This window comes from Gobio gobio, assembly GCF_949357685.1.
Source record: "Gobio gobio genome assembly, chromosome: 10".
NCBI lineage: Eukaryota > Metazoa > Chordata > Actinopteri > Cypriniformes > Gobionidae > Gobio > Gobio gobio.
Window position 1 is genome coordinate 41,504,976 of NC_137116.1, and position 25,002 is coordinate 41,529,977.

General features: G+C 41.6%; 2 protein-coding genes across 2 annotated transcripts; one reads left to right on the forward strand and one right to left on the reverse strand.

Moving 5' to 3' along the window:
- Positions 1–384: 384 nt before the first annotated feature.
- inavaa (innate immunity activator a) lies at positions 385–6,700 on the forward strand (the record flags this gene model as incomplete). The annotated part of the gene is made up of 9 exons (XM_079827273.1): positions 385–439; positions 863–996; positions 2,344–2,466; positions 2,672–2,903; positions 3,018–3,071; positions 3,205–3,430; positions 4,708–4,863; positions 5,092–5,788; positions 5,901–6,700. The coding sequence occupies 9 exons, from the start codon at positions 385–387 to the stop codon at positions 5,991–5,993; spliced, it is 1,770 nt and encodes a 589-aa protein (XP_079683399.1). The 3' UTR covers positions 5,994–6,700.
- LOC307132737 (uncharacterized protein) lies at positions 4,552–24,591 on the reverse strand. Its single transcript, XM_079827263.1, has 13 exons — positions 24,534–24,591; positions 22,259–22,325; positions 22,109–22,175; positions 21,961–21,988; positions 13,329–13,469; positions 13,110–13,241; positions 12,835–12,982; positions 12,703–12,746; positions 12,506–12,556; positions 12,282–12,400; positions 9,873–9,998; positions 9,241–9,366; positions 4,552–7,063 (listed from the first exon to the last, which is right to left on the reverse strand). Exons 1-13 carry the CDS (start codon positions 24,534–24,536, stop codon positions 6,931–6,933), a joined length of 1,185 nt encoding a protein of 394 aa, XP_079683389.1. The 5' UTR covers positions 24,537–24,591; the 3' UTR covers positions 4,552–6,930.
- Positions 24,592–25,002: the final 411 nt, after the last annotated feature.

Sequence of the window (25,002 nt, forward strand, 5' to 3'; positions counted from 1 at the left end):
ACTCTGGGCATGTGGCTATTGTGTTTTGAGACATTCAAACATTTGGGGAGGGGGGTGCGCGTGTGTGCGCAGACTGAAATAGGGCTTGATAAGGCAAACGACCAGTTGCTTTGTCAGATGTTAAGGAGACGCTGAGGTGCCTGTGCAGGGTTCTCATCGGGAGGTTCAGTTTTACATAATCGCATGGCTACAAGCCACTATTTGGAAGGCAAATTTACTTAGTGGTTGCTGGACTGGAGAGCATAGAGTAAATGGAGAGCGCTTGAAATCAAACGGATTTGAATCTTTTTTTTTTCTTTCCCATCAACAGGTCACATCTGCAGACTGAACTGGGAGATTGTTTTTTTTTTTTTCAACAAAAACTGCAGAATTACAAAAACAAACATGGATTGTAAGGAGGAGATCAGTGACTCTGATAGCGGGATCATTTTAAACTCTGGTGAGTGCTTTCATTTCCATGTTAATGATAAATAATATTTAGAAGGGAGTGGAAAGGATAAAGCTAAATTAGGTGGTGCAGTCACAAAAAGACTAAGATTTGTCATTTTAAAGAACACGGGAAATTGAGGATAATGCGGCTAAAACTCTTGTTTCCCATATGATCTCCACTGCTTAATGTAGTTTTAATGTTTTATTTGTTTGGCCTTTTCGCCAGTTTAACAACAGATAATCTAAAGAACACAGGAAATGGAGGAAAGTCAGATGATGTGACTTGTTTCCCACATGAGCAGCGCTACAGTTCAATGTATCAAGGCAGGCCAAATGCTAGGCCATGTCTCATAGAAATTATCGTTTTCATTTTTAGGATGCAAAATGTGCCCTGTGTGTGCTCTTGTGTAATGAAATCTCTTGTGTTGTCCAGGCCCAGACAGCCCCACGTCTCCGGTGAAGGACCTGAGCACTCACACACGTGCCATGAGGCTGAAGCAGCAGGCCCTTGAGGACAGACTGGAGCTGTGTGTCCTGGAGCTCAAGAAACTCTGCATTCAAGAGGCTGTGAGTGACACTTCTTGAAAACGAGCCATCTCTGTTCAATTCTTACACATCATGAACTATATTTTTTAACCATACTCCGCATGGGCGCTTTATATATGAAATATTCTTTTAGGTTTTTTTGTTCTTTTAGTACTCAAACCATCACGAATAGTCAAGAGGATCTGTGGAAAATTCTTGAATTGTGACCAAAAATCCGCTTGAAAACCTAGCATGATGTGTTCCCGTTAATTTTCTCTATAGAAATTTCTTCAATAAAGAGTTTTAAGCCATGAAAAACAACAACAAACAATAACAGCGCCAAGACAAATCACCAGGGTTTGCCAGCACTTTGAAATCATAAAAGGGCTTCTTGGTTCATAAAAGTTGAACCTGGGCCGAATGAACTAATGAAGCATAATGACTTCTAATCAGGAAAAACTGTTTTAAAATGTTTAAAATTTAAATTTATTCCTGTGATGGCAAAGCTGAATTTTCAGCTCTCATTGCTCCAGTCTTCAGTTTCACATGCTCCTTTAGAAATCATTCTAATATGATGATTTGGTGCTCAAGAAACATTTCTTAAGCAGCATAACTGTTTTCAACATTGTTAACTTTGCACACACATTGTATCATAGCCATAATTTGCAGTTGGGACGGGTGAACATGTCCCTAACAAGGACATTTTGTCTCCTCCAGGAAGGTTTACAACACAAAGAAAATGCATCCAATCTGTCGTTCTTCATGATTTAATTAATACATGTAAAATGCACCGACCAGACAGGTCTGATATATAAACCTTATGACACACATATCAGGATTTATAAACAATATACGGCATAAGTGGCGCTGCATACTTTGGACCATACACAGTCTTTTATTGTGTAATCGCATAGTTTCTCTGAATATTATATATAGAGTTACAGTAATTTTAGGTTTTGATATTTAAAGCAGTTGAAGCACAACAGACAAAATTACGCCAATGTATTGTATCATAGTTTTAACAGGATAGAAAAGTTTCAGCTGGCCCATAAGCGTAAATAAGATTGCTCTGATTAAGCTGTGCTTTCTATTGTTCTGAATACAGCCCTTCAATAGAAGCACTAAAGCCAATGTCCAAGTAACAGATGCTTCTTTGCATGTTAGCCCACATGTCTGTCATTCACTACTGGCCTAGCAGGGAGAAGATTTAAGGGCCTAATCATTACACCATAGAAACCCCTTTGTGGACACCTCGACAAGATAAAGACGAGCATCTGCTCGCTCAAAGATTTTGTTTTGTTTTGTATTGATTAACAAACATAAAGTTAGTTTTCTTTGTGATCGCTTTTCTTTGAGTTTGCTCATGGTTAAAATGCTTTGCTTTAACAGGAGCTGACTGGAAAGCTGCCCTCGGATTACCCTCTCCTGCCTGACGAGAAGCCTCCGAAAGTCCGTCGACGCATCGGAGCCGCTTTTAAACTGGATGAGGGTTTTATTTCACAAGATGGCGAGGTACACGCCGCAGTTCCTACACAGAGATTATTTTAATAGCTATACTGCAACTGGCTGTTATTTGACCTACCTGGCTAGTTTTAGGTGGTATTATTATTATATGGAATCCGTTCCACTTATATGGAAAAATATTTTTTACAAGGTTCATATTTCAGCATTTTCAGCTTGTAATCATGCGGTTACCCCCTAAAATGTTTGTTTCCAGGAGTCTGAGCTGCACGCGCTCGAAGCTGATGTCGCCCTGCAGCGGCAGATTTATGAGGCGGCCCGAAAGCTCTCCCTCGAGGAGCACATCAGCAAACCGGTGAGGAAAAGCCGACTGCAGCAGTGTAAACGTGAAGAGAAGAAGCTGAAAGAGCTGCAGGATGTGATACTGAAACACCGCATCAACCACGGCTGTGTCTCTCCACAGACCTGCTATACATCCAGACAGAGAGGTCAGCCAATCAGAAGCCATTGCTTCTCATATAAACAAAATTTAAGCATTAGAAAAGTGATTGTTCATTCAAATCAAGTCATTTAAATAAGTCTTATTTGTTGGTCCATTTCAGATCTGTGTATGTCTGATGACAGCTCGCTGTCTGACGCTGTTGCCTTGGATGATGGTAAGCAAGCGACCCTATATTTCCTGGTTAAAATAAACTTAAACTCAAACTTCCGCACCCTATTTTATGTGCTAATCTGATTACTAGACTGTAAGAGTTTGTTAATTTTGAAAAAACTGTTCTTTATCAACAGATTCCGATTCTGCTCCCTTTTCTCCGGCTGTTCTGGTGTCTTCCGCAGACAGCGGCTTCCAGCGATTGACACTTTTACCCAATAATGGCCCAAAGCAATCCAGCTCCAGCTCCAGTCTGGACTATGATGCCTCACCCATCCAGAACTCTCCATGGAAGGAATCCAGCTTGGACCAGCCGTACCAGAAACAAAAACCGTCTCACTCTGCCTGCAGCAGCCGCTCAAGGTATTATGGGATATTTTAGCTTTGAGCCAAATGATAGATGTTTTAGTTGGAGTATATATACCGTATTGTTCCGAATACAAGACAATGTTTTTTTCTTAGAAATACAACTGAAAAAACAGATTTGTCTTATATTCAGGGTCTAGACTTTTACATGTCAGTAATACACCTGCAACAATAGGTGTTGCCAAATACGCGTACAATGCGCGTGCCTAGAAATACAGTGTGTCAGAGCGTAATTTTTTTCGATCGCGAGCGCAAAAAATAAATATTTAAAATAAATAAAAAAATATTTTTTTATTTTTAATTTTTTAAAAATGAAAACATTCAAAGAATAGCTTACCATCTAACAGCAGCGTGACTGTCATGTTTGGGTGGCTCGCTGACGGGACCAAACTTTATAAACATTATAAATGAAAACAACAAAAAACAAAAAACGAAAATTCTGTCATCATTTACTCACCCTCAAGTTGTTCCAAACCTGTATGAGTTTCTTTGTTCTGCTGAACAGAAAAGAAGATATTTAAAAGAATGTTTGCAACCAGCCAGAGAGAGCAACCATTGACTACCATAGTATTTTTTTCCCTACTATGGTAGTAAATGGTTGCTCTATCTGCTTGGTTACAAACATTCTTCTAAATATCTTCTTTTGTGTTCGCAGAACAAAGAAACTCGTACAGGTTTGGAACAACTTGAGGGTGAGTAAATGATGACAGAATTTTCATTTTTGGGTGAACTATCCCTTTAAGCAAACTAACCCTGGAACATAACCTGGTCCGGAGCAGGTTATGTGGAGCATAGCATATTGAGTTGCCATGGTTACTTACATACCCTGAAAGTTACCTCCGTTTTTGGAACCGAAAGTTGAGGTTATCCGCTTACTTACTCTTAAACATACCAGGGTATGTATATACACTTGTTATATTTTTTATTCTAATTCTTTATAATTAATATATAATATTGTATATTATATAACAGAAACAAGCAGGTTATGTTCAGAGAGTGAGAACCAAAAAGTTGAGGTTATCCGCTTACTTACTCTAAAAAAAAAAAACCAGTTATGTCACATAACCTGCTTTCTGGAATACCCCCCAGGTTTTTTTTGTTTTTGTTAGTTTTTTTTACTAATCAATGAACTTTTGTTGTTACACTGTTGATCCAGTGAGCTGGTTTGAGGTTTAAAACATACTAGCAAAGAACTATACGTGTCTATTTTAGATATATTTATCAGTATATAATCTTCATAATGATCTCACAAATTGTTTCCTTTGTGTCAGCAGCAGTCCAACAGGCTCACCAACAGACATGAGAATGGCAGAACTTCCTCCAGCACCCCAGTTTGTTTTTAAAAGTCTGCCAGTGCGGAACAATCAGCCAAACAGCGCCCCCTCCACCCCAGAGCTGCCACTGCGCCGACAGTTCTCACAGTCCTTCCGGTAAGTGATATACAAATTAGTCAGCACTGGCATTTCAGCATTGTCTGAATGTTGTTCGTCTTTAATGACCGCTATAAATCCTCATATTTATCAATTATCAAATAATTGGACAAGGCGCTGACAAATAAAATAAATATTAATGATCAACATTTCTATTCTATCAGCCATCTTGGTTCATCATAGCAATTTTTTTACCTTACTGATCTGATATTATCTCTTGTCAAATAGACTTCCCAGAAGCAAACCAGAATTGACCAAGGCCAGCTCAGACCTGGGACGGGGCCGGACCAGGTTGCCGCGTCGCCGAGTGACCGACTTTGCGTTAGCCTACTCAGTTCAACGTTTATATCAGTGCAGCTCTGAAGACAGCAGCTCCGAGCTTTCCATTTCCTCGTATAGCAGTTCCTCCAGCCGAGAGACAACCACTGAGGCACCTAAACCCTGTCCGCCTCCATACGGCTACCATCGCACTGCTCCAAATAATGCACCAGGCCAGCTCAACACCAACAACCCTCTCAAAAACAACAACAACAACCCACCTCACCTCATGCCTGCTCCCAGCCAGGTGAAGATTAACAACAGGACACTACTTCAGGCAGACATGGGGAGGCTGCAACTCGGACCGAATTCACAATCTGGTACCATGCATACTAATAAACCCCAACAAGTGGAGGTTACTTCACCCAAACGGATGCTCAAGCCTCCCCCGCCGTACACAAAGGTGGTCCGCACGACTTCGCTAAGAGAATACCCCAATCATCCCAGCCGGGTACTTCCTCGAGAAATGGTATCAGGAGAGCTTAAAACCTGGCACCAGAAAAACAATTTAGCCGTGTCCAAACACCGCTCACTTGAACGGCAAGGATCGATTCGAATTAAGCGCCCAGAGCCGCCACCCTACCACCAGATTCCCTCTCAAAAACAGGTAAAAGACGTGAACAATATGCGCGTTTATCAGTACCAATTACATAAACTGAGCATCATGAATACAATCTGCTCTTGGTAGTTAAATAATGAGCATTCTTGTTTCTTTCCAGGTTTCTCAGAAAGTGATTCTGCAAAGGGCTTCCGATGGAACGCCGCTGCAGTGGTATGAAGAAGAAGACTCTGAGATTGTGAGTCAGGTGTAACCGGGTAGAATAAACCTAGAGGAAATTACACAGAGAATAAGTGAACTCATTGTACACATTCTTAAGTTTTATTTATTGAGCCAATGGACTCATTGATGTAGCCTAATAGTGAAAATTATGTTAATTCTCACCAAGACTTTTTGACCAAGTTGGAGCTGAGCCAGTGAAGTATACGCCTCAATTCCATATATGCCTGCAATTGTGATTACATTTCAAGTCTAAGACTTCCTTGTAAGGTATCATGCCAGATATTTATGATGAATGTATAATATAATGGTCATTTTATTGATGTCAGGAAAGAGTGGCTCACTTTTGCAAACGACTGATGAATGCCCTCATGGAAATGACATCATTTAGTATATATTTGTGTCTGGTACACGATTCTTAATAATTAAAGTATTACGTAATGTCTTAGTTTCCCCAATATTTTTATTTAATTTAACACATTATGAATTAATATATTATTTTTCCATATTCTTTTTTATTTGTGAATTAATATTGCCCCTTTGCTGACACTTTTTTTTTTTAATTAGTGAAATGTTTCGAGAAGTGTTGCTCTGCTACTGTAATATGCATTGTAATAATAATCCATCTGTGAGTCTTAATAATACCGAATGCAAATATTTTCCTTCATGTTTGTATACTAATTATGAAATATATTTTATATTATTTATAACACACTTTAATAAACAATCTCACAGATCCTCACTAGTGTCTTGTGCATTTTTGTGTTTGTCACAATTTCAAATATTTCACATTTACACTGATAAAACAGAAAAGTTGTATAGTATACATATTGAAGTGCTAGTGCGAGATTTTTATTCTGAGAACATTTTCAAACTAAACATGAAACATTTTGCCCTAAAACAACTACCAAAAAGTAATCAAAAGATTTCAACAGAAATATCCAATTTCTATGGATATGTATTATAATTTTTCACATCCATAAGACGGGTGTTTGCAGCAGCCACACTAATATGGCTAATATTATGATTGAGCAAAGAACAGTGAGGTAGATGACCAGGAGTATCCAGCGGCAGTGACACATCCATTGCATCAGGGGACGCTGTCTGCAGGTGGAGTCAAACAATACAAGTGAGTTCAGAAAAGTGAATGCATTAATATTTTAATAAATAAAAGAATAAGTGAAAAAGCAGTGTGAATGAGTATTAAAGGTAGGGTAGGCAATTTCTGACAGGCTAGCAATAGCAAGCTAGCTTTGAAAGCATAAGATCCCACCCACCCTTCAAAGCACACTCCAAAGCCACGCACACAGCAGCGTCTGCAAAGCTTCACAAAAAATGAGAGACTAATGCTGGCAAGTCCACGGATTTCCCGCAGAATTGGGCTACTTTTAAGTTGTTGCCACGGTTAAAAAAATAAGACAAAAATAAAATGTCGGCACTCCCAACACCCAGCGGAAGCAAAAATTCAGTGGAGAATTCGGGCGAGAGGCGGTGTAAAAGAACATAACATTACAATAAAAATTAACTTAAACAACTTCCAGAGCTCTAGTTGTACCACATGACTGCAGCAGATTCATTTCGGTTTTGATAGTGTTGACATAGAAATGCATAAATTTGAGTCTGAGGATGTGGACAGCTCCAGGTAGAACGTCACGGGTTGCCATCTCTTAATCTCTTAAGGTTACAACATGACGTGAACGCATCATAAGCCCATGACCCTGTTGCTGGTTCACCACTGTCCCTTCCCTGGACCACTTTTGATAGATACTGACCACTGCAGACCGGGAACACCCCATAAGAGCTGCAGTTTTGGAGATGCTCTGACCCAGTCATCCAGCCATCACAATTTGGTCCTTGTAAAACTCCCTCAAATCCTTACGCTTGCCCATTTTTCCTGCAATGTAGTGATTGGGCGTATGCGAGTGCCTGGTGGCCGGGCCTCCCCCCATGGGGCCCGGTCAGGCTCAGCCCGAATGAGCGACGTGAGGCCGCCCTCCCGTGGGCTCACCACCTGCAGGAGGGATCGTAAGGGGCCGGTGCATAGTGAATTGGGCGACAGTCGAGGGCGAGGCCCCCGACGACCCGATCTCTGGACACGGAAACTTTGGCTTTAACGGTAATGGGCAGTCGTGGCCTAGTGGTTAGAGAGTCGGACTTGTAACCAGAAGGTTGCGGGTTCGAGTCTCAGGTCCGGCAGGAATTGTCGGTGGGGGGAGTGAATACCAGCTCCACCCTCAATACCACGACTGAGGTAACTGCTCCCCGGGCACTGCATCAATATGGCTGCCCACTGCTCCAGGTGTGTGTTCACAGTCTGTGTGTGCACTTGGATGGGTTAAATGCAGAGCACAAATTCCAAGTTTGGGTCCCCATACTTGGCCACACGTCACTTCACTTCACTTTAGGGACGTGGAATGTCACCTTGCTGGCGGGGAAGGAGCCTGAGCTTGTGCGGGAGGTCGAGAGGTACCGACAGCGATTTCGTCGCTGCTTTTTGCGGATGATGTTGTCGTGTTGGCCTTCTCAGACCAGGACCTTCAGTGTGCACTGGGACGGTTTGCAGCCGAGTGTGAAGCGGCTGGGATGAGAATCAGCACCTCCAAGTCCGAGGCCATGGTTCTCAGTCGGAAAAGGGTGGCTTTCCCACTTCAGGTTGGTGGAGAGTTTCAACCTCAAGTGAGAAGTTCAGGTATCTTGGGGTCTTGTTCACGAGTGAGGGAAGGATGAAACGGGAGATCGACAGACGGATCGGTGCAGCTTCTGCAGTAATGCAGTCGATGTACCAATCTGTCGTGGTGAAGAAGGAGCTTTTATCGATTTACCGGTCGATCTACGTTCCTACTCTCACCTATGGTCATGAGCTGTGGGTCATAACTGAAAGGACAAGGCATTCCCAGGGAGGTTTTCCGGGCACGTCCCACCGGGAAGACCTAGGACACACTGGAGGGATTATGTCTCTGGTTGGCCTGGGAACGCCTGGGTTCCCCCGGAAGAGCTGAAGGAAGTGGCTAGGGAGAGGGATGTCTGGGCGTCTCTGCTTAGACTTTTGCCCCCGCGACCTGGCCACGGATAAGCGGAAGATGATGGATGGATGGATGGATGGATGGATGGAATGATTGGGCAAACATTTTTTAGTCCTGTGACTTCCACAGAAATATATATGTACATGTTTTAGACCACTTCTATTATTAATTGCTATCAGGATGTGAAGAAAGTTTCAACAAGTAGGAACAAAGTGTTTATAAAACAAATTGCCTACCCTTCCTTTAAGTGAAACTTACAAGCTGACACATCTATCACAGTCTCGGAGGTAGCTCTCAGATCTCTTGAGCCAGGGGTGACTGTGCTCCAGCGCCGACTTCCTCTTCAGCCTTTGATGAGGTAACCCTTGCAGTGAACTTGTGTTTCTGTTATTTTAATAATTATTAAATAGTTAATAAACCACTATTTGACTGTTTCAAGCATAAAATCAACAGTCTAAGGGGGACCTTACAAAATGTTAAACCTTTTGTTTTGGCCGTACGTTTACACGAAAATGCCGTTTTTGGGGCCTGACGGGTTTCAAAAACAGTGACGTCATGCGCATATGTATTACGTGTTTAGTCTATAGGTGCGTAATTTTTCTTTACAGTGACAGGCCAACTACTGGCCTGGAATGCATATTACAGCGTTTTTAATCGTTTTCGCGGATCCATGTGAACAGGGATCATTTTGACAACGTTGTCGTCTGTACACACGAAAAATTTACAGGAAATGAGCTTTTAGTACATTGTTGTCTTGTAAACGTGGCCAAAATCTTAGCACCAAATGCATGTAGTTTCTTTATGTCTATGCTACATTAAATTTAATTCATTCATGAAAGGTCATCTCTAGGATTTTTAAAAGCAATGTGCCCATGTTTTAAGTAACCTACTTTTTTACATAGACGGGGTCCGGCTCAAGTCTCAGAGTCCGGCTGGGAAGAATTTGGGCTGATGTCTCCTCAGGATTATTCACCATGGCAGTTTGTGAGGGACTGTTCTCTCGAGGTACTACTTGCCTTAAGAAATGTGACACTTTAGATATGGTATCAGACCATAGAAGTCAACCAATTTTACTTCCAAAATGTTATGTATATTTGAGTAAAAGATGTAAGAAGATGAAAACTTTAGGACAGGACTTCAACTCAGAAATGTGTATAAAGAAAGTCAATAGGTTCAAATTTAATTTCATTATGACGAAATGGCAAAAATTCACCCCATCTACTTTATAAATAAATGTGATTTAACTTGAGACATGTTCATTAATGTATTTTTACATTTTTAAGACAAACCAAGTCTCTACCCCTACGTTTTTTCTTTTTCAATAATCTAATTAACAATAGAGTGCTGTAGTGTTAATTTTGGAAGGACAACACGGAAGTTAGTATCACCTTGGCTCCCTTGACAATAACCCAATAGGATTTTTCCATTGGCTTTTGGATTATTTTACAGAATAAGCTGTGACCAACAACGTTTTGTTTAACTTTTACGAATATTAAAGTCTAAATACAATCGCCTAAAATCTATACCACGATCGCATGACTTCAATGAGCTTCTGACAACTCTTTCAGTCATTTTCCCTGGAAGTCTGAGTTAGAGGGCAATTATAAACACAACAAGGCTGTGAAAGCAGACTAGCGAGAAGATGAGTTTTCGACGTAATGATGTTTATGCCGGTTTCACAAGCAAGGCTTAATCCTAGTCCCAGACTAAATTGCATTATTGAGTTGTTTTAACTGAAAGCAATTTGCACTGGCATATTTTAAAATATGTCAGTGCCTTTGTTTTGTCCTATTATGCAAAATTCACTTTTACATGGTGTTTGAACATAAATGTGTCGGCAGTGTGTGAACAAAACCACTCTATAATGGTAAAAATCCACTCCTCTTTTTTTAATCCTCATAAATCATAAACCATTTGCAGATTCTAGCAATGTGACATCACATTTGCCTAGGTCCCGCCCACGACTGCTGACGTACAGTATAAGGACAGTTTTTATTTGACAGTTTATGTGCAAAAAGACGTGAAAGAGAACTTAGTTTAAAACACGCAGGATGCGCCGTCTGACAGATAGATTCCTGTCTGTGTGCTTAATATATTAATATGTGCTTTCAGAAAATCATTTAGCTGAAGTTTAGACTGATATGGCTTTAAAACGCATACAGATAATAAACTTTCATTATGATGAAAAACTGCAACCAAACGTGAGTGTGACCTCAATAGAGATGATAATCAAAACCAAACAGATGTTTCCGATTTTGGCAGAATGCTCCGCCCTCTTCTGGAAAGCGAGGTGGGGAGTGTTGTGTAATATTCAGCTCCTGTGAAAAACTGTTCCAGTGGGTGGAGTAAACGTGAATATTCATGAGATTTCTCTTGTTGTGGGCGTGGCCTTGAGACAACACGCAAACGAACGGAACTGAAAATATTGTGCACGCTCCTCAAATTGCAACTCGTTTCATGGATTGTTTAAGTACTAATCGATTATAGGTATAGCCCATCCAAAAATTTAATTTCTGTCAACATTTACTCACTGTGTGAAGATATTCTAAAGAACACCAGGCTAGCTTTTAAACATTTTATTAGGGCACAAATAATGAATAATAATCTGTTAGCCTAGACGAGCATAGGTTATTCGCTCATTGTTTGCTCTGTGTCCTTACCTATTTATTTGAATGCCTGTAATCAATCAGGCAAAACAACTCAGACGATTTATCATATTACACAAACTGTGCATTGTTTTGAAAATGTGAACTGTTGCAGTTAATGCTAAACATTAAAACTTCATTATCTTTTCGAAATAATCCATGAAACGAGTTGCGATTTGAGGAGCGTGCACTAATAATTTCAGTTCTGTTTGTTTGCTGTCTTGTCTCAAGGCCACACCCACAACAAGGGAATATCGTGAATATTCATGTATACTCCCCCCACTGGAACAGTTTTTCACAGGAACTGAATATTACACAACAGGAGCAGCAGCTCATTTGCATTTAAAGATACATGATGCAAGAAAACAGCATGTTTTTCCTTTCACTCAAAAATGGGCATTTCCGACATGGTATAATAAATAATCTGGAATTTTGAGCTGAAACTTCGCAGACATATACGTATACGCACACCAGTAATGTTATTTCTAAGGCATGTGCTAATTGATCTAAGGCCTAATCCTGGCTTAATCTAAGCCATGTCTGTGAAACCAGCATTTAACCGAAAACCCATTGACTGAGGCTATGGAATCTGAAGTGCTAAAATGCTAACTCAATTACGCTAAAGACTTCAAATGTAAACTGTATCCAAATTACCCTCTGTCCAATAGAAGGCAGTCATCTGTGTGGTCTGGTTTCTTTGTGTTTGATTCTCTGTCACTGATCTCATTGGTCACTGAAGATAATATAGCTTCTGACTCCTTTACCTTTTGTCTCTTCAAATATAAGAGAAACAAAGTATAGTCAAACTAAGTTTAGACTGATAACATCAGATGTTTATTGTGGTTCAAATGTAATTGAGTGAATGAAACTGCACCAACCTGGGTTTGCTTTGCGATGACATTTGTACTAATTCTACGCCGTAAATGTGGCTGCGATTGGGACAGAGAAAGAGACGGGTATTATCGATCAGATCAGATGATATTGTGAACAAATTAATCTTTTAATTCACATCTGATTTTGAACTACACATTATTTATATATCTACATAAATTCAGAACAAGTAAGCAATCAATACCTTCTGTGAGTCTTTTCCCAGCTTTTCAATGGCGTCAATTTCCTCTGCAGTAACACACATTAATAAAAAATGTAAATCCTAGTGGAAGGATCACAACTTTGACATCATGAGTGCACCGAATGGGTGTCCTACCCCTCTGTTCACAGAAATGTCGCTCTCTGCTGCTTTTCTCCATTTGTTTCTTCATTTCCTGCAATTCAGCGCTGTTCCTCTCGTGGCGGCCCGTCAAGTTCTCCACATGAGCCACCATCAGATCTACTGCATGGCTCACTTTAGCCTCCTACTCACAGAGACAGAATGGGATTTAACATATTAAAAGACACTTTATTAACTTCTAACTTAGTAGGACACACTGTAATGTTCTCTGGCTTTGCTACCAGAAAGTAAAATCAAGTATGGACCGATACCTGATGCACTGCCCCAAGAACCTCTGCTGTGTTGGAGATTCGTCCCATGGTGCCCCCAATAATGTTAAGACACAGCTCAAGACGCTGGAGGAGGCCGGCCCGTTTGATATCTAAACACATTCCCTTGAGAGTCTAGTGACAAAAATACACTCCAAGAATTGGTATAGGCTGAAACAAAAAATCAATATTAAAAAAGCTATTCTCAGACTGTAGTCATACCTCAATCACTTCCATGCCTCTTTCTACTTCGAGTTTGAGGTTGTCCTCAGCATTGTCCCGAGCATGTTCCTCCATCTCCAGCCTTTGACACAGTGTGAACTTGTCACAGCGAAAGGCCAGAGACAGCTGGGAGAAAGCAGCCTGTGATCGCAGCAAAAATATAAATGTAAGAAAAAATATATTCAGAAATATTCTGTATATTCAATATATTTAGAAATATATTTAAATAGGGTTTCCCAAACTGGGGTTCATGAGGGGAATACTTATAAAAAATAAAATAAAAACAATCAAAATAAAACACAAAAACAGATTAAACATTTTATTTGTTATCTGCATGTCCTGTGACATCAGAGAACCACGAACTTGAATGGTTGTTACATTTAAATATTAACTAAAAATCTCAGGGGGTAGCCTACTTCTATTAAGTATTTTATGTCGAAGGTGTTTTGCTGAGAAAAAAAGTTTAAGAATCCCTGTTCCAAAAGGTGAACAAAATCTCTCAACTTTCATTTGAATATGGTCAGCCATAAAAATGCGTTTAGTTAGATAAGAGAATCTACATGGAAAAAAAATAATTTATGCCACAGTTAAAAGAAAATGGATACTCTTCAAAACATCGATCACATCATGTTGACGGTAAGAATATTGTACACATACACACAGGAGATCAAAATTAGAGAACAATTTAGAAACACTTGATTTTATTCAGAAACATTGTTAATCTCCATTGATTGAAATTTGAAGGAAGATTAGCTGTGTGTATACCATTGTTCTGCTAGCATGTTTTACAAAATACCAAGGTACTTCAACAAAAACCTTTATTTTGTGTAAAACACAGTGATCAAAATTAGAGAACAATAACCATTGCAGCACAAAATTACTTTTATAAATAAAATGAGGCTCGCAGCAGTCAAAAATGAGTAGGAAGTGTAGAAGCCCTTGCTTTCAATCACCTCAGCACATCACTAGATTCTCACACTGGTCTAGTGTGATCTTGGTCCACTCTTCTTCCAGTCTCTTCCACAGTTCGGTAACTGTAGTGGTTCCCTTACAAGAGTACTCTCGTATTGCGTTTGCTAAACGCTTATGGGGTAAATTCCTTTCCTCGAGATATTGAAGCAAAATTTTTATCCAAAAATACCATGTACACGCAGTGCAGCTGCACAGCTCTCAGCAGGAAGCAGCTGCGTGCTGATTGGCTGTGCCGCTGCAACTGCAGCAACCTATGGCGAGACCGCGGGGCGGGACGGACCAATCAGGTCCTTCTAAATTCCCGCCACAAGGGGCAACAGAATTTGCAGCCAAGGGTATATAAGACCCTGTCTCGCAAGGTTAGTCAGATTAATTCTTCTTCAGCGAGTTGCCCTCGCTGAGCTCTGGATCGAAGCCGCCGTTGAAACGCTACCAGCGGAATCCCTGCAGCCCTGAGGATGCCGGACTCCAACCTGGTCTCCGCCTTCAGCCGCCTGCAGTTCCAGCTGTGCCATCCGGCGCCAAAATATCCTTTATACTATGTATATGTGTGTAACGTGTGTGTGCGTTGCTGGCAACGCCTCTTCTAAGAGCTTCTAGCTCTCCACCTCTCTTCTCTCGTGTCCGCCGCGTGTTTTTTACGCCGCGAACAGAAAACATTGGTCTTCCGCCGCTTCAAATAAGGCCACGGACATACGGAGCGCTCCTCTTCTCTCGTTCCGTCGCGCTGAAATGCGCCACGGACAGAGAATGCTACATCCCCGCCGCTCTAATGGCGCAGCAGACATACGGAGCTCTCCCTTTCTCTCGTTCCGTCGTGCTGAGAAGCGCCGCGGACGGAGAATGTTATATCCCCGCCGCAGACATACGGAGCTCTCCCTTTCTCTCGTTCTGTCGCGCTGAGAAGTGCCGCGGACGGAGAATGTTATATCCCCGCTGCGGACATACGGAGCTCTCCTTTTTTTCTCTCGTTCCGTCGTGCAGAGAAGCGCCGCGGACAGAGAATGTTGTATCCCCGCCGCGTTAATGGCGCCGCGGATATACGGGGCTTTTCACTCGCCTTCTTCTCTCACTTCCGCCGCCCTGAAAATGGCAGCAGACAGAGAATGTTATACTGCCGCCGCGCGGATAGCGCCGCGGACAGAAGATGTGCACACTTCTGCACACGAGTGAACTCAACCTAAGCTCTCCTCACTCTTCCTTCTCTCTCGCTCCGCCGCCCTGATATGCCGCGGACAGAGAATGCTAGAGTAGACAAGCGAACTCAGGCTGCTGGATATATCGAGAATGCGCTTACGTCACAGCCGTTCTCGCTGCAGCGCGCGCTTGCTGCCAAAGGTAAACAGCCTTATATGGCAGCGCGCGCTCTCTGCACAGCGCGCGTTCGCTGACTAGAGCGCGTCATAACACGCGCTCTCCGTCTAGAGCATAACAGTGTCATAAAATGGCTGCCAAGCTTGCGCCTTTTTTCCCCCTCAAATATCACTTCTCCCAGTCCCCCTTTTCAGGCTGCTGGAGTGGTTCAACACTGTAGGTAATGTGTCCACTACATAGTGTGCACTCCTGCATAAGCACTGTTAATTCAGTGCCACAAAATCACTCAATAAACCTGATATTCTCCCAGTTCCCTTAGTTCAGGTGACTGGAGATATATATTGCAATAACTAGCCTGTGGTCAAACATGCTCGGTTGCACATTAACGCTGTTATGCGTTTACCTCTGTGAATTCGCTCGCTGGCATACGCCGCGAGTACTCTAATGTAGTGGCGCCCATTATACAGTGCGCGCCACCACACATTATTTACAATGAATCAGAGCTTTTCTAGTGGCTAGGCAGACCCGCGCCTGCAGAGCATGCGCTATCCATTAGCCCTGCCGCTAACGTGCACGTGGACTAATCCGCAAGAATGCGTCCACTTTACAGTAACACTATCCAAACACAGTGTTACGAGTTCATCTGTAGGCAGTGTGCCAACATCAAAGTTGTACCCCTACACTCAAGCACTTCCCTATGTTCCCCAGCTCCCTGCACTCAGGCGGCTGGAAACATTATTCCCACAATCGACGAGCCCGCAAACAAACACGCTCGCCTGTACACATGCACCATTTCCCCGGCGACACAATTAAAGCGTTCGCCGCTATTCTGCGTTCTCCGGCCCCCTGCACTCAGGCGGCTGGGAACACTATTTCCATAGTCTACGAGCCCGTGAGCAACGTGCTCTCCTGTACACAAACACAATCCCCTTGGTAAGCGCCACTTCCATGGCGACCCAAATAAGGCGTGCGTCACCATTCAGTGCACGCTGCCTCTCACAGTGCTACTGGCACAATGCAACCGGGCTAACAGGTCCCTGTTACTCAGTGACCAGCCCCACAAATTAATTCAACCCTTGGCTTCGATAACAAGGTTACTCGCTACAGTTCGCTCGCAGACCACCGTGCTTTCGCACTGTGGTAGAGACAGCGGTGAGAAGAGACATGAGTCACGTGCTTCGAACCGAAATATCAAACTGTTAAATAAAGGGAGCGGTGGAAACCGTGCACCCCTCACAGAGCGAGTCAGGCTTTTACAGTCGCTACTTCCTTGTGCCAAAAGAAGGGTGGTGGTCTCAGGCCATTCTAGATCTCAGACATCTGAACAAAGCCCTTATGAAGCGCCCGTTCAGTATGTTGAGAATGAAACAAATCCTCGCGCACATTCGCCCGGGAGATTGGTTTTTCACTGTGGATCTAGAGGATGCCTTTTTTCCACATACAAATAGCCCCTCATCACAGGCCATTCTTGAGATTCGCCTTCGAGGGGAAAGTATACCAATACAAGGTGCTACCTTTTGGTCTATCTCTGGCTCCCCACACGTTTACGAAGTGCATGGAAGCGGCGCTAACCCCACTGAGGCTTCGGGGAATGAGAATTCATATCTCGACGACTGGCTCATAATAGCTCAGTCAGAGATACAGTTATTAAACCACAGTTCTTGGCTTCTCAACCATTTAGAATGCTTGGGACTCAGAATCAACGTGGCAAAGAGTTCATTGTCTCCCACACAGAAAGTTTCGTTTCTGGGAACAGTATTGGACTCACTGCAGATGAACGCGCGACTGACGTCACAGTGCCCGCTCTCTGTTCAGAACTGAGCGGTTTCCCTCAGGTCTGGTGCACGCATTCCTCTCAAACACTTTCAGAGGATGCTGGGTCTCATGGCCTCGGCGGCGCCAGTTCTCAGACTAGGTCTGTTGCATATGCTCCCCCTACAGCACTGGCTGAATCGCCGCGTTCCAGCTCACGCATGGCTCTCGGGCCGATTGCAAATCAAGGTAGACCACAGCTGTGTGTTGGCTCTGGCTCCTTGGAAAAATCCCGTCTGGTACCAGACGGGCGTGAGTGTGGGCACTGTTACGAAGTGGAAAGTTATCTCGACAGATGCATCCAACCTAGGTTGGGGAGCCCTTCACGAGGGCAGGCCAGTCTCCGGTCTCTGGTCAGACTCGGAGAGGAGCCTTTACATAAACTGTCTAGAGATGAAAGCGGTCACGCTATCGCTAAGAGCTTTCCTTCCGTACATAAAGCACCACCATGTCCTGGTCCGAACGGACAGCAGGTCGGTGGTAGCCTATATAAATCGCCAGGGCGGTCTGAAATCTATCGATCTGCACACAATGGCGGAAGAAGTCCTAATATGGGCAGAGCACAACCTGAGCTCGCTGAGAGCGACTCATGTGCCAGGCATTCTGAATCTGGGTCCGGACATGCTGTCCAGGGGCAAAGTGTCCCCTGCAGAGGGGTCTCTTCATCCACATACAATTCAGACAATTGGGGCAGGTTTGGAGAGGCAAAAGTGGATCTTTTCGCCTCACAAGACAATGCTCAATGCCGAATATATTTCTCCAAGCACAAGGATGCGTTGGTCCACGAATGGCCCAACCTTCCTCTTTATGCTTTTCCCCCAATCTCAATGTTACCTCAGGTCATAGAGAGGATCAGGGAGAGCAAATGCGCTGTGCTTTTAATAGCCCCGCTTTGGAGAAATCAACCTTGGTTCTCACTACTGAGTCAGATGTCAGATACAGATTTGTGGCCAATCCCGCTGAGGAGAGACCTCCTCATGCAGGCGGAACGGCAGATCTGGCATCCCCGTCCCGATCAATGGGCGCTTCATGTCTGGCCCATCAACGGGTACATGAGAACCTCTCTGAAAATGTATTGAATACTATTACTGAAGCTAGAGCCCCCGCGACCAGGCGGCTCTATTCAGGCAAATGGTCAGTCTTTTCGGACTGGTGTAAAGCGCGAAGTCTGACCCCACATGATTGCGAAGTGCTTACATTTTTACAAGAGCTTCTGGACGCGGGTCGTTCCCCCTCCACGCTCAAAGTTTATGTGGCCGCTATAGCAGCGTATCACATTCAAGTGAACGGACTGTCACTGGGAAAGAACGATCTCATTGTTCGCTTCCTTAAAGGGGCTAGAAGGCTTCACCCACCTCGCCCCCCTTCAGTCCCTATATGGGACCTATCCAGGGTCCTGGATAGGGTTGCCACCCGTCCCGTAAAATACGGAATCGTCCCGTATTTACAAGCAAAATGACGCGTTCCGTATCAAACCAATACGGGACGCGATTTGTTCCGTATTTTTCATAGGTCCACACATAGTTCAATAAACACATAAGGATTTTGCAGGGTGGAGAATACTGATAGCAAATATAAACAAATCAATTTCACAATAAGTAGTACAGGAGCTCATTTGTGCGTGATTGCGTTTTAGCGGCTTTGTTGTCATAGCGGTGGAGTCTCGAGAACATGCGCTGTGCCGTGTGCCTGTAAACTTGCGCGGTTTTTTAAAAACATGTCGAGCTCGCGACGCGTCCACCGTTTAAACGCAAGAGGATCTCCAGACATAGAGCTGAATATCAAAAAGGTATCAATGGGTCTGTCCAGTAACTCATGATGAACCTCAGGCCAACTGCACACTTTGTGAGAAGCATTTCAGTTGCTCAGACTGTCTGACTTAAAGCAACAGCGGTGACACACACATCTGTGCTTCTAAAGGTAGCCTATAGTTCTTTTTAATGGATAATATATTAATATAATATTCCATACATTATCAGAGCTTGGCAGACAGAATTATTATTTTTTAGACAGGTTAATTAATAGATTATAGCCTAATAAATGTAATTATTAATTTATAATTTAGCTACGCTATAATCATACATAACCAATAATCCTGTCATATAAAGTTTATGACATTTAAAAAAAAAAATTAGATAAAAATGGGACAAATAATTACATGATAATATAGTCATAATTTAAGTAAATTAATTTTAAAAAATTACATTTTTGAAATTCAAAAAAAGTGATTACTGGTTCAGAATGACTGCTTAAAGGGACAGTTCACCCAAAAATGAAAATTCTGTCATCATTTTCTCACCCTCAAGTTGTTCCAAACATGTATTTCTTTGTTATGTTGAACACAGGAAGATTACTGTGGAAGTCAATGGTGCCCCCAAAGAAGCCTGGTTACAAACATTCTTCAAAATATCTTCTTTTGTGTTCAGCAGAACAAAGAAACTCATACAGGTCTGGAACATCACGAGGGCGAGTAAATTATGACAGAATTTTCATTTTGGGCTGAACTGTCCCTTTAAAGTGCACCAAATAGGCTACTAAAGAGTTCTTTAGAAATAAATAAAATAAAAAAATGTAAAATAATATAAAATGTGTTCTGTTGCAAGTTCACATACTTGATCTCATATTTTCTTATGGTTTATTATTGAGCTGTCAAGTTGTCAATGTAGAAATAATAATTTCATGACGTGTTTTTTTTTTTGGGGGGGGGGGGGTGTCCGGGGGTTGTGAACGGGTGTCCCTTATTTTGCCACACCAAAGGTGGCAACCCTAGTCCTGGATGCCATGAAGAGCTCTGCATTTGAGCCTCTGCATAAAAAAACGCTGAATTAACAGTGCTAAAAAACGCTTTTCTGCTGGCGATCGCGTCAGTTAAGCGAGTGGGTGATCTGCACGCGCTCTCTGTGAGCGCCTCGTGTCTGGAATTTGGGCCAAACGACTCCAAAGTCGTCCTCAAACCAAGGCATGGATATGTACCTAAAGTGCTTTCAACTCCGTTCAGAGCACAGGTCATTTCACTCTCAGCACTTTCATCACCGATAGATGAATAAGATGCTAATTTGCTCTGTCCTGTCAGAGCGCTGAGAATATACATAGAGCGTTCCGCTGCTTACAGGCAAACTGAACAGCTCTTTGTATGCTTTGGCAGCCGCACCCGAGGATGCGCGGTTACAAAGCAGACCTTGTCACGTTGGATAGTGGATGCTATCTCGCTGGCTTATGCGTCTAAAGATCTCAGCTGCCCTTTAGGCATCAAAGCCCATTCTACTAGAGGCATGGCCTCTTCGTGGGCTTGATCTACTGGCATTTCTCTGAATGATATCTGTGCGGCGGCAGGCTGGGCCTCCCCGTCCACTTTTATCAGATTCTATAATTAAGATGTCCCGGCCTTACAAGCTGGGCTTCTTGCTGTGTAAACAGATTTAACCCCTTAAGGCTCGAAAAGTCCGGTCTGGGTTAAATATTGTATAAGTCATAAGCACATTCCTTATACGGCTATTATCTGGCCATTCATTATTCCTGGCCCGACTATGTCCGGTCTATACATTATATTATTACACGTATATCGTGTTCATTCTCATTAAGGGCCCGACTCAGGTCTGGCTCATTTTGGGACTTCTTGATATCATATTACGGGCCCACCTAGGTTGGCCTGGGTTTGGTGTCGTCGGCTTTAGAGCCGTTAAGCAAGCACAGCGTTTTGCATTGGTCCCCCATAAGCGTTTAGCAAATGTAATAAGAGAGTACTCTCGTAAGGGAACGCTTCGGTTACTAACGTAACCTCGGTTCCCTAAGATGAGGGAACGAGTATTGCGTTTGCTTGCCGTGCTTGCTTACTTGCTCAGGAGTCGCTTCAGTCGATTAATCTGACTAACCTTGTGAGACAGGGTCTTATAAACCCTTGGCTATGCAAATTCTGTTGCCCCTTGTGGCGGGAATTTAGAAGGACCTGATTGGTCCGTCCCGCCCCACGGTCTTGCCATAGGTTGCTGCAGTTGCAGTGGCACAGCCAATCAGCACGCAGCTGCTTCCTGCTGAGAGCTGTGCGGCTGCACTGTGTGTACATGGTATTTTTGGATAAAAATTTTGCTTCAATATCTCGAGGAAAGGAATTTACCCCATAAGCGTTTAGCAAACGCAATACTCGTTCCCTCATCTTAGGGAACCGAGGTTATGTTAGTAACCGAAGGGATTTCTTAGCCATAACTAACAGGTTTTCTGCTTTACCTGTTTTGCAGTGTGACATACATGTATGTTGTTCTCTAGTTTTGACATCTATCTATCTATCTATCTATCTATCTATCTATCTATCTATCTATCTATCTATCTATCTATCTATCTATCTATCTATCTATCTATCTATCTATCTATCTATCTATCTATCTATCTATCTATCTATCTATCTATCTATCTATCTCTATCTATCTATCTATCTATCTATCTATCTATCTATCTATCTATCTATCTATCTATCTATCTATCTATCTATCTATCTATCTATCTATCTATCTATATAATTAAATAAAAAAGGACTGACCTCCAGTTCCTCTTCTGTCATGTCAACACTATGATGGGAGTAAAGTAAGACATTATAGGTATTTATGTCCACAAAGCAAGAATCATATTTGGATATTCAAAGAAATGGCTAGCTGAATAAAACTAGCTTTTGTTTCCAAGTAAATCACCTGTTAGGACCCAGCCTCTCAATAACAGACGGCTCTTCTAATGAAATTTGGTCCTCGTGTCTAGACCCTTCAAAAGAGAAAGGAAGTCACTCAAATAATCGATTAATAAGCAAGATGTATTGTGAGTAAATGGTTTTGTTGAAGCGTTACCTTCCTCAAAGTCATTCTCACTGTTCTCTGTTTGGTTGTTGGTCAAAACTTGCTGGTCTTCCCCGGCCTGACCATTACCGTTTAAACAAAATAAATTATAATAGAGGTATATTAAATAATACTATATATATATATATATATATATATATATATATATATATATATATATACAGGGAGTGCAGAATTATTAGGCACGTTGATTTTCTGATCATATTTTTTTTCCAGGCACATTTGACCAATTCCAAACCACAGTAATCCTAATAACTACTATTAATTTAGTATTTAATAATGTATAAGTGATATATAATTGTTCATGAAGGCTGGAAATGAAAATCACCTTATATTCAGGTGTGCAGAATTATTAGGCATGTTTTCTTTTACAGATAAATTGAGCCAAAAAAGAGATTTAACTCAGACTGAAAAGTCAAAAAGTATTAAATGCCCATGAGAAGGATGCAATACTAATGCAATACTAGACATTGCAGTTAAGGCGTGACCATTGGACAGTGAAATGCTCGTTGGGTCAGCAGGATCTGACAAAAACAGGTGGTGAAGAAAAGACACCTGTTAACTGCAAAAGAATTAAGAATTAAGGTGAAGAATTAAGGGTGAAACCATCAGGAACCCTTTAGTCTCCAGCGCCACCATTTTCCAAAGCTGCAACCTACCTGGAGTCTCCAGAAGTGCAAGGTGTCAGGATCTCAGAGACTTCAGTTAGGTAAAGAATCCTAAAAAATGACCCCCACTAGATAAGAATCACAAGCTGAAGTGTTGTAAAATACATGAAGAAGGTTTTTTTATAGGCTTAATGGACAGATAGGTTGAGAGTGACTCTTGAAGGACCAGCACCACATCCTCTAGTACCACTGTTTGAAGAATTCATCTTCCAGAATCTGGCAGTACGTTTTGGGAGTTCATTTTAGTCCATCCTGAAGTCCGTTTTGCAGAGATGGACTAAAAATGAACTCCCAAAACGTACTGCCAGATTCTGGAAGATGAATTCTTCAAACAGTAGTACTAGAGGATGTGGTGCTGGTCCTTCAAGAGTCACTCTCAACCTATCTGTCCATAAAGCCTATAAAAAAAACCTTCTTCATGTATTTAACAACACTTCAGCTTATGATTCTTATTTAGTGGGGGTCATTTTTTAGGATTCTTTACCTAACTGAAGTCTCTGAGATCCTGACACCTTGCACTTCTGGAGACTCCAGGTAGGTTGCAGCTTTGGAAAATGGTGGCGCTGGAGACTAAAGGGTTCCTGATGGTTTCACCCTTAATTCTTCACCTTAATTCTTAATTCTTTTGTGGTTAATAGGTGTCTTTTCTCCGCCACATGTTTTTGTCTGACCCTGCTGACCCAACGAGCATTTCACTGTCCAATGGTCATGCCTTAACTGCAATGTCTAGTATTGCATTAGTATTGCATCCTTCTCATGGGCATTTAATACATTTTGACTTTTCAGTCTGAGTTAAATCTCTTTTTTGGCTCAATTTATCTGTAAAAGAAAACATGCCTAATAATTCTGCACACCTGAATATAAGGTGTTTTTCATTTCCAGCCTTCATGAACAATTATATATCACTTATACATTATTAAATACTAAATCAATAGTAGTTATTAGGATTACTGTGGTTTGGAATTGGTCAAATGTGCCTGGAAAAAAAATATGATCAGAAAATCAACGTGCCTAATAATTCTGCACTCCCTGTATATATATATATATATATATATATATATATATATATATATATATATATATATATATATATATATATATATATATATATATATATATATATATATATATATATATATATATATATATATATATATATATATATATATATATATATATACAGTATCGGTAGTAATGAATGGATTAGATTACCATTTTACCTCACAAACTGAGTTATGAAAATCTAATCATATAATCAACTAATCATCTGCATATTTATTCCAAGTCACCAAATATAATTAAGAACTGAGATTTTAGTCTGATATAAAATATGCAGAATATAGCAGCTCAACTAAAGTAGGCTATATTCTTTCTCCAGCACCACGGGGAAGCAAAAACTGTAAAAACTAAGGTTTCTACATATTAAGAACTATGGAATTTGCCTTCATATTCTTATCCTCTATGAACAGAAAAACCCTTCAAACATTACAGAAATTCCTTCAGACCACAATAAATGTATTGGACAACAGATTTACTGCTCTGGTCAAGGTAACAACCACAAATCAAAGTATGGTAAATGAAGACAAACGCTTGCTTACCATGACATTTACTGATTTCTTGCTCTCCACCTCTCTTCTTGCTCCTAACAGGCACCACATAATCTCATTAAGAGATAGATGAGGCTAATAAGGCTGTTTTAGACATGTCATGGCTGCCACATACACTAGCATGACAAAGGCATTACTGACAGAAAATCACTACAAAACACAAATGCAAAAATGTACTTAGAATGGTGTGCTTACAAGACACAATGCCATATGCATGTTGTACGAAACATTTTACAATCAAGCTTTTTCTATAAAAGGGTAACTTCAGTGGTTTAACATTAAGCTTTGTATCAGTAGAAACCTGGTAGTATATTTTAATTATGGTACTTTTCCCCCTCATATCCCCCTGAGACGAGATAATTATGCATTTTATTTCTGGAAAAAAAAAATCCTCTGATGACACTAGTATCGTCATTTTGCGGCCAGAGACTACAGCCAGTAGAAAGAGCTAGTTCCCTGT